The sequence below is a fragment of the Rattus norvegicus genome, chromosome 4, assembly GCF_021556685.1.
Source record: "Rattus norvegicus strain SHRSP/BbbUtx chromosome 4, alternate assembly SHRSP_T2T, whole genome shotgun sequence".
NCBI lineage: Eukaryota > Metazoa > Chordata > Mammalia > Rodentia > Muridae > Rattus > Rattus norvegicus.
Window position 1 is genome coordinate 32,169,519 of NC_141537.1, and position 10,482 is coordinate 32,180,000.

At 41.2% G+C, this 10,482-nt stretch overlaps 1 protein-coding gene across 10 annotated transcripts in view; it reads right to left on the bottom strand.

Annotated features, from left to right (window-relative positions):
* Positions 1 to 4,986: 4,986 nt before the first annotated feature.
* Positions 4,987 to 10,482, bottom strand: part of Samd9l (sterile alpha motif domain containing 9 like) — a 14,357-nt gene continuing 8,861 nt past the window's right edge. For all 10 annotated transcript variants that reach the window (NM_001419900.1, XM_087655458.1, XM_087655466.1 and 7 more), the window contains one exon: positions 4,987 to 10,022. In NM_001419900.1, coding sequence (NP_001406829.1) covers positions 5,276 to 10,000 — 4,725 coding nt within the window. In that variant the 5' untranslated portion in view covers positions 10,001 to 10,022 and the 3' untranslated portion in view covers positions 4,987 to 5,275. The remainder of the gene's footprint in view (positions 10,023 to 10,482) is intronic.

Here is a 10,482-nt window from a genome sequence, read left to right on the forward strand (position 1 = left end):
TACCCCAGAAAATTACATTAAACCTTCCTTTTGTGAGACATTAAGGGATGCTACTGTGTGGGACATTTAAGAGTCCATTAGGGCTGTGCCCTAATGAAACGATTAACTTATTCAAAGATTAAATTATTCAAGAGTCAGTGGGATACCTCTAGAATGGCTATACTACAAAATCCACTTGAATTGACCTGTTCCACCCTGGCACTCATAGGTTGCAGATACTAAGGATTCTGTCAGGATGAAGGCTATCAGTAGACATGATCTGTAAGGAGCCGTATTGGATTTGGATCTGGCTGCTTTGTGACTGTATGGCTCAAAGTGGCTACATGACTCTGGGCTGTATGGCCACAGATGCTCACCCCTAAGGTGGCTGCTGATTGTTCACAGTCAGTTACAGATTACCGCTTCCCTTCATTGGACAGTTCCCTCACAAAGAAGAGCCTCCTCCCCTGGCTCTTCAGATGTTTATTGGGTTCAAAAATTAACTGATGAAAGACCCATGATGTCTCTTTGGCTCGATGGCAAACAGTTTCAGGGCCTTTTAGATATGGGGGCAGATGCAACAGTGCTCTCCTCTAGACACTGGCCCTCAACCTGGCCCCTTAAAACTACAGCCACACATTTAAAAGGGATAGGCCAAACACAGGATATTGGGCCATCCTGCTGTCCATTTATCAGGGAACATTTGATACTCATTTACCAGGAGATAAATTATTACAGTTCCTCCATGTTACCCCCTTTGTCTTCCCAAAGGTTACACATCTAAAACCTATACCAAATGCCTTGACTGTTGTCATAGATGGATCTAAGAATGGAAAGGCCTCCTTTGTTGTTAAAGATCAAGCTTTTTCTGTCAATACCCCATACGCTTCTGCCCAATTGGTAGAACTTTATAGTGCTTTAGAAGTATTTAAATTAGTAAATCAATCATTTAACCTTTTCTCTGATAGCCATTATGTAGTCAGAGCTCTCCTGGGAACAGAAGAAAGGCAGGAGACGTCATGTTCAAAAGAAAAAATGGTAAAAACTTTATCTGCTGGTCATTTCCACCTTGATTTGGTTTTAACTCGTTTCAAAAAAAGGAATAAATGAATAAAAAACAGTTTCAATCAGCCTTTGGAGCCCTGTATTGTCGCGCCCACCTCGACCGGCAAGGAAGACGCAACACCATTGGATCCTTCTCAATCAGCCTTTATTGCAGGAACACCTTATTAATGATATGGGGACCCCGGGGAACAAAGGCACTTGCCTTAAGTACAAAACAGACAGCATGGCTAAGAACTTGTCCTCTGGGGATTGGTGGAGTAAAGACATCTTATTAACATGCTTATCAACTATGACCTAGTAAAGATGTCAGAATAAAGCTAAGGGTGGTAATAATACAAGCGACCACTAGATGTCAGTGCTATAAATAATGGCTCCCAACACTGTATCTGTAGCTAGGAGCCTAGGTCAGCTGGAGAAGCTGCCCGGGGGCTGAGCATCTACAGGAGCTGATCTTAAAGGCGCCAATAGCTCCTCAGCTTGTATGGTATGGGAGCTGATGGCTGTTTCTCTTAGAAAAATCCCTGACTTATTATTAGACTTAGCAGGTGACAAGGTGCTTCTCTTAAAATCACAGCTAGAAAAGTAAAAATTGTGCTTGGTCTAAATATTCAAGATATGTGTAGCTGAAAGAAAATTTAAAAAATAAGTTTCAAAATTTACAGACTCAGGGCTAGGACATCTCCCCCAGCTTACTCAGAGTCACACTTTAACCAGATGTCCTTCAAACCCTGATAAGCCCCTGGCTTCTAAAATCCCGAACGCCCCAGTCAGCACGAACCCTTCTGCTGTGCTGTAATCTCACTACTATGTTTAAATGAGCCAATCACTTATAGCCGCGCCAACTCTCCCCATCCCCCTGTTCCTCACCTTATAAAAACCCCTTGCTTCTAAAAGTTCGGGTCGACACCTCTGTCTCCTGCGTGGGATACGTGTCGGCCCGGAGATCTCCATAATGGGTCTCCGTAATAAACCTTGCCTTTGTGTATTACATCCAAAATGGTCTCTTTGTGTCTGGGGCCCACGATTTCCCAAGACTTGAGTAAGGGTCTCTGCATGGGATCTTTCATTTGGGGGCTCGTGCGGGATCTTCGTGACCACCCCAGACTCCAAAGACCCCTTGGAGGTGAGTTGGATGTTTGTCTGAGTGTTTCTGTGTGAGCGGCAGGGCATTTGTCAGTCTGTGTCTGTCTCTGTTTTGGTTCTGCCGGGTGTGGGTCCGTGTGCATATGTGTGTGTTGGTACCGGTCTGAGATAGGATGAGAGTGGAGTGGAATCCAACTCAGTGTTGCCTCCTAGGAGAGTGGATGTGGAATCCCACTCTGTGCAGTCGCCTCTGTGGTCCATGAGGACCCTCTGGCCGTGGAAGAGGGGACGCCCTGGTCCCACAAGCTGCAGCCCTGGAAGACGTTCCATGGGCGGAGAGCAGTCGGGAGAGCCCGACTGTGGGCAGTCAGGAGGACCTGACTGTGGTTTTCTGGAACAAAGGAGATGGAGTGCTCCTTTTACCTAGGCGGGAGTGGATGAGGAATCCCACTCCATCGGAGGTCGCGTTCGGCTGCCTATTTAAGTATAGGCGTGGACAAGCGTGCTTGGACGTATTAGTGTCTGTTGTCTGTATTCTGTTTCTGTGTTTGGTATTCTTTTTCTTTGCCATGGGGCAGACTGTGACAACCCCTTTGTCTTTGATGGTGGACCATTGGACGGACGTTAGGGCAAGAGGACACTCTGGACAGCTAAGGTTAAGCTGCAGTTTGGGCCAGGTACTAAAGGTACCAGGCATCTGTGGAAATTGGTTACAGGATACTTTGTCTTGGTCTTGTTTGTCTGGTTTGTTTTCTGTGGTATTGTTGAGTGTCTTTTTGGCTTTTGTTTCGTTTTTGGACTTTGGACTGACGACTGTGTTTGAAATCATGGAACTGTTTGCTTTGTTTGTCCGGGGGTCTGCAGCTCCAGTGCACCTATCTACTGTTTCCCAGAGGCCGTATGCAGTTTCCTCTTAGGCCAGGGATGTGGGCAGGGGTGGGCAGTATTGGTGGTCTCTCCCGCTCTGAAGTCTCAGGAGTGCCCACCTGTCCTGGCAGTGAGCTCTCTCTCCCACGTGGTTCGGGACCAGGGAGCTGCGGGCAGGGCTCAGCAAAGTTTGGAATCCAGCTAAAAACCGGAAGTGTCCGGTCCTAGAGGAATTTTGCCTTTGTGTATCCTGAGACCACCAGTCAGGTCGCTTGGAGCAGAAAAGTTGGTCTTACCTGTGGTCCCTGGGCTCAAATTTACTCGTGGGGTGTTGCTTATGAGCTCTCCACTAGGGCAGCAACCAGGAGGGCCTGCGCTGCCCTTTCCGGGAGCCCCCGTGCACTGAGGTCCCAGATGGCATTTTCAATAGGGATGTTTTTATGGACTATGTAAACCCCTCCAAATGCAGTGGCAATAAAAATTTTGAGAGAGTCCAGCCTAATTGATGACAAGGAGCATGGAATCAGGAATAGCTTTTGTTGCATTTAAGAAGATTATAAGATGAAACATATAATATATATCATGTATATATATATATAAGTATATATATGATATATATTATATGTTTCATCTTATAATCTTCTTAAATGCATATATATATGTATGTATATATCATATATATATATATTATATGTTTCATCTTATAATCTTCTTAAATGCATATATATTTGTATATATATATATATATATATACAATATACAATATCATTTTAGAACATGTTTCATTTTAACTGTGATGGATAGCTTTCAAATTTCAAGATCTGGTATGGTGTTTGAAGTTATCCTACCTACTAGATATTTAGGAATAAGCTTCTGGGATGCTATTCCATGTAATAGAAGGAGCTTAGAAAGGTCGCATACTTCCATGGGAAAGTCATCAATCAGGCAGGGACTGTGGGTGGCCAGAGAAGAGTTCCTGGTGGAAGAGACACTAGGATAGAATTGTGAAGGATAAATCCTTTTGGAGGGTACTGGGTAAAAATAAGACAGTCTTGGAGGGTGATTTGCAATATCCATAACAGGCTGAGAAGTGCTGAGTATAAAAATTTAAGAATGTAAAATGTAAGGCAAGGGAGATGATCTAAACTCTAGGTGAGGAAAAGTCTATGTTCATAGGTAGCAAGAAGGGACTAGGACACAGGTTCACTAAGAATGGGGCTAAGAATGTGGTGAAACAAGAAACAACATTTCGAACAAGAAATGTCTTTGAATCTTGTTCCCTTCACTTTTGCATTCCTAAAGTAAAAATGTGGGAAAGGGAATTGTGTGTATAGATATATGTATGCACTGAGAGAGCTTAATAGAGAGCTGAGTACAATGAATGTACTTTACACAGAAGCTATTTCTAATACCAAGTGTTAGTAAGAGGTGGGTGGACCTCTGGGTGCTTGAAGTCACAATAACCTGCCCCAGGCATTGCCTTCCCCCCTCTCTCCCCTGCCCACACACTCTCATATAGACACTCACACACCAATTACTCATATATAAATATGTTAAGATCTTAGTATTTATGTATAAAATTCCAGCTCACTCAAGAGTAGAGATCTCTGAAACTCTGCTTGCGTCTAGTTTTTAAAGTTTCTCTCTCTCTCTCTCTCTCTCTCTCTCTCTCTCTCTCTCTCTCTCTCTCCCCTTGTGTGTGTGTGTGTGTGTGTGTGTGTGTGTGTGTGCGCGCGCGCACATGGGCTTGTACACACATGCACACATGAGCATATGTATATTGCCACAGTGGTGGTGCAGATGGACATTAGATCCCCTTGTGCCAAATTTAAGAGGTTGTGAGCCACTGATGTGGGTTTTGGGAACTGAACTCATATCCTCTGTGAGAGTAGCAAGTGTGTTTAACTGCTGGACTGTCTGTCTTGCCCTACTTTCAGCCTCTTCTTAGTTAAATCCCTGGTGTGATAATGAAGAAATAATTCAAAAAGTCAATTAATTTACAACAGATTTTTATTGACCAGTTAGAGTGTGACTCAGGGACCAACTGAAATATATCTACTTGGGAGTGCATAACGAGGATATGGAATGACTGTTGCTTGTGGCCAAGCTCTGTGGTATGGATATATTCCCTGTCTTACAAAGTTTTCCAGAACTGATTCAGAGAAAAAGAAGCAAACTGTGTGATTATAATTAAGCCAATAATGCCATGCAAATTCTATGGGCTAGGAAGAGTAAGTACAATGAGAGATGCAAAATAACATTGTTGAACTAATATACCTCCTCATATTACTTTTATGCCATATGCCAGAGGGCCCTCAATGGAAAATCCAAGGTAGAAGGACACTCTCTCTATGTTCCTTCCACTTCTGAGTGGACCAGAATACACAGAAGTCACGGGTATTTTTATTTTTGCCTCTGTTCCATATTCTAGTGAGATTAGTTTGCCTTCAGCCTGGCCATCCAGCAGGCGTAGGATGTCTTTGACCTCTCCTTTTTCCCACACTACTCCACTCTGCCAGAAAGAATTTGAATCTTGTACTTCACTGAAGTAGCGCTCGATTTCAGCCTTGTGAACAAGACTGTTAAGACCCTTCTTCTGCCCCAAGTAGAAGAGTGTGCTTGGCTGCCTGGACCTACACATGTGCTTGTACTGTCTCCTGAAAGATCGATTCAAGGATGAGACATACTTTTCTATCAGTGAGGAATCTTGATCTAGCTCTTTGTTTTCTGGCCAGAATAGGAGACAGGCCAGGAAATAAGGGTCAGGATACGAATGAGTTAGTCCCACAATCTGCAGGACCTCTCTGAGCTTTTTTTTCAGTGTGCTAAATGGCAGGATGTGCTTGGAACTGGGCTTTAGACAACTGAGAATAATGTTGGCCAAAATGAAATTTTGTGTGTCCTTTATCAGTGCCTTTGACAATTGCTTGTTTAAGGTATGCTGTAATAGGAAGGTATAGTGTTCCACTATATTTTCCATGTTGTTCGCTTCTTTGTGGTTTGGGTTAAGATATTCAAGGAGTCCTGAAAATGTATCTGCTCGCCAAGCTTTTATGCGCTTCCTACAGTTCTCCTCTTGCAGTAAGAGATCTTCTTTGCCCTGTAACTCCTGGCAGAAAAGATCTGCATATTTCTTGAAACAGCGGCTGACTTTCTTACTTAGTGAGAGTTCTGTCAATTCTTTTGGGGTGTTCCTTGGTTTCAGAAGACCCATATAATCCAAAAAAAAATCAAAGCATCTTTTCAAATCTGACTGTAAATTCTGTAGGAAGGATTTAAATTTGTTGAGAACAACATAATATTCACCTTTAGGGTCAGGAGGGATGGTCCCCTTTCCAGATAAAAACTGTGCCATAGATTCTTTTGACATTTCATTTTCTTTATGGAAAAGAGGTGTGAGCTGAAGAAGCTGGATAGTGTCAAGACCCACTTCTATTTCCCCAAAGAAGCCAGCTGTATTGTATGTGTCATATCTTCTTTGGGACTTCTGTGGTGACCAGACCTCAATTTCATAGTCTTTACTATCAGTTTGTTCCTGAGACTCTTTGAAGGCTTTCGAAGCCTTTTCAGCAACTTCTAGGAAGCGTGTTAAATCATCCACACTAATGCTTCTACACGTGCTATTTTTGCTTAACCACTGTCTGATCTCACTTTTGTAAACTTGACCAAGTGTGTCTGAAATATAGGAATTCTTAGGTGCTTTCCTTTTGGCCTGATTTGCCCAGACCAGAGCAGTGCTAAAGTTCTTCTCTTTAAGATAGAAGTGTCTTGCTAAAGCTTGACAAATGAATGCATTTTGTGGGAATCGGTCACTTCCTGCAGTCAAGACCTTTTCAGTTTGCTCATTCTGCAATTCTTCAATGAATGGGGAAAACAGTGTGTCTATTTCAGCTCCATGCTCCTTGCGTTGTCTCGTAAGCAAGAGAGTTTGCACATCGTGCTTAAATTTGTCTCTTCCTATTCCAGAATCATAGAATATGTTCTCTTCTAGCATATTCAGTGCAATCTGACACTTATCCATTCCGTGGCTCATTTCCAGTTCTTTTAAACAGTGAATGGCAATTAGAGGGTGAATGATACGTATCCCAGCATACCTCCCATAATCTGAAACTTCGGTTCTAATAAGAAGTGTAGAATAGGTTCCCATGTTGTCTTCTACAGTTTCGGGTTTTCCACGTTTAATTGTGTAAGTGATTCCCAAAAATATTTCACACTGTGATACTGAAATGGTAGAATCTATAACGTAAGTGTTCAGTAATGCCAGATAAGAAATGAACTGGGCTTTTCTGCTGTGAGCATCCAGGTCCTTCAGTGTATTCTTCACTACATTCTTTATATAAGTTGTATCAAAATTGTCTTTCAAGATCATGAAGGAATAAAAGTTTTCACAGTCCTTGTACTCCTTTTCTATTTCCTGCAGTTTGGCCTCAAAGGCTCTTTTTTCTTTTGGAGAGAGTTGGTATTTTAGTGAAATGCTATCAGCTAATTTTGCACTTTCATCTGGATTCTGAGATCTCATACAGTTTAGGATGATTACTAAAGTTTTTTCATATCTCACACCCTTTTCTGCTATAAAGGAATTGATGGCATTCTGTAGAATATAGGTGTTCTGTTGTTCTTCGAAATCATCCACAAGGAGAAGAACGGGAATGTAATCCTGGTGGCTGGAAGCCTTGTAGCTGATAAGCTTGCTTACTTGCTCTCCAATCTCTATAAAATCGGTTGCTTTGTTTTTCAAGACAGCACACCGGAACTTCTGCTTTAAGTCCCAAAGAACATGCATAGCCAATGTTGTACCTCCACAGCCTGGGTGATGGTACAAGTTGATGACTTTGGCAAATACTGGTTTAGGAGAGTCTGCACACTGCTGTATTAAAGTTGTTAGCTCTTCAAAATTATCTCTTTTTACAAAAGCTGAAGAATAGTTTTCAGAAGAAAAATAAAAGTTCCACCAGGATACTCTGCCTCCTCGATAAAAGTGTTCTTCTCTCAATTTCTTAAATTCTAGGAATTGAGATTCATCTTTCTCTATGTCTGTGTCTCTACACTCATTTTCACAGAGGATTTCCAATGCACTCATGATGTCTTCATCCATTTTCTCCAGAATAACTGAGGAGGAACCACAGGAGGGCAAAAATCTCCTTGAAGACTGAATCACTGATTTCAGTTTGAGGATGGTGCTGTTGACCAGTTCTATGTTTAAAGTGGAAATGCTATGTTTTGCTAAATCATCTTTGATTTCTAGTCTTACTTGTAGGAGATCACTCCATTGTTGGTAGATACTTGGGTTTACACAGATGCATAACATATTATCCATTCCATTAAAAACTTGATAGAAAGCACAGAAAGTCTCAAGGAGTGGATCCTTTTGATTTTCTACTGGAGAAAGTAAGAGAAACACCACCAAAACCTTCCCCCTTGCTATTATATTTCCATCTGTGAGGAATGAAATAAGCTTTCTAACGCCAGAAGCTCTATCTCTCTGCCATAAATGTGGCTCTAGAGGTTGACATGACAAGTCTACTCTGCCATTACAGAAGATCCAACTGGGCTGCTCATAAAGTTTCAGAGTGGAAATTTTCTCTTCTATGGTAGTTTTTTCCTCATAATGACTGGGTAGGTGAAGGTTTGCTACCCTGCTTTCTCTGTAAGCTTTGACCACTCCCTTGATGTGAGAGTAAGGATCAAAATCTAGCACAGCAAACAATTTAATTTCCTTTATAAAATCTAAGTGCTCCATTTGCGTTGGTACACAGGAATTTGTTACAAGAATGTACCAATCATAGTAAGATTTATCAAGTGAGCCTTGGTGTCTGGTCAAAAGTTTAGACAGTTTTAGTCCTTCACTGTCTTTCTTAGATACCACCATACATTCTTCCGCTGCTTTTCTAGATGCTATCGACATCTTTAAATTCTCAAGAAATTTTTTGAACTCTCTATCCCGTTGTTTGGGGTTGCCCAGGATATCCCGAGAGCTAGCTCCTTCTCTCACAAACAATGAAGTATCTTTGCTTTGTTTCCATGTTGTACCTGTGCAAGTTTGCAACATGACGTAGAAATACTTTTCTTGACATATAGAATGTTTGGGAATAACATCCACCTCGATGACAAATCTATTAGATTGTGTATTGTTCAGCAGAAGGACTTCCACAAACCTTGGTTCCCGGATACACGCCCTGGCTTCATGGATATCACTGTCTTCAAAATACTTGGTGATCATCACATTGAAGTGGTTAATAAAGATGTCTTTACTGGTGACTTGCACACCAACAATTTCCCCATGTGGTTTGTCCTTTACTCCAAAATGGATAGTACCATTGGTACGTGTATTCATGCAAGCTGCTGCAAATCGGAACGTCTCGTTGCTGAATTTCATCTTCATTTGCTCTTGTGTGGCTGTCTCTGTGTTTGTGAAGGCTTTGAATTCATGAACTGGGTCAATGAGATTGAGTGGCCCTGTCTCAGCCACTCGTAAAATAGAATGTTCTATGTATCGTTTGGCATCATGGGCAAAATTAAAAGGGTGTGGCATGCAAGACATCTGTTCTGATTTGGGCATATTATCTTTCATGTCTTTAGTCTCTACATCACCTAATGTGTTTACTTTCATAATACTTGGTTCTTGTTCTTCATTCTGCCCTGTCTCTCTAAGACCAAAGTCACTGTTCGATGAAATTGAGTTTTCTTCTTCACTGTTACTCTTTTTTGGTTGTTCATTTATAGAGAGTGTTTTATTATTTAATTGTCTGGAATCTTGATTGTGACCTTCAGGGGAACTAATTAGTTTGTTATACATACGTTTTATCAGAAGTGCTGGACCCCGTGGCAAGCCCATTTCTCTAAGATCCTTTTCAGTTAGTTCCTGCAGGACCATCCCTGTTACCTCTTCTTCAAACACGATTTGGGCATATTTCTCATCAATTTTAAGGTCTTCAGTAATCCATTTTCTTACGTGTTCTTTGGTCCAGTCTTTGATCAATTTAGGTTGAGTTACGTGCCTATCCATGTCCAAGCTTCAAGGTTGTTCCCTGAGAAAAGTAATATGACAATATCTTAGCATTATACTTTATCATGGAAAACACACAGGCAACTTGGAATGTAACCTCATACAAATTATATAACTTTTAAGAGTAACTTTAAACCATATGGCAGTCATTCTATAGTACATATTACACCTGAGTATTTCCCATTTCACATGCAATTGTAATTGTGATTCTGAAATAAGCAGTATCTATTTGACAGGTGACACATTCCTTGTCTTTGATAATGTTCCCTTTAAGACTTACCTATGTGGAAGTTGGGATTTTGTAACTTAAAAAAACAATCTTCAGAAACAAAATTATCTTTTTTTGTAGAATAATGTTTTATTTAAACTTTAAACATATGAACATCCACAAAACTTAATATTCTTAAACTCAAACTGGTCAGGAAATATGGTAATGATCTGAACAGGCCAAAGCAATTCTAAGAATAAAGAATAATGTAAAG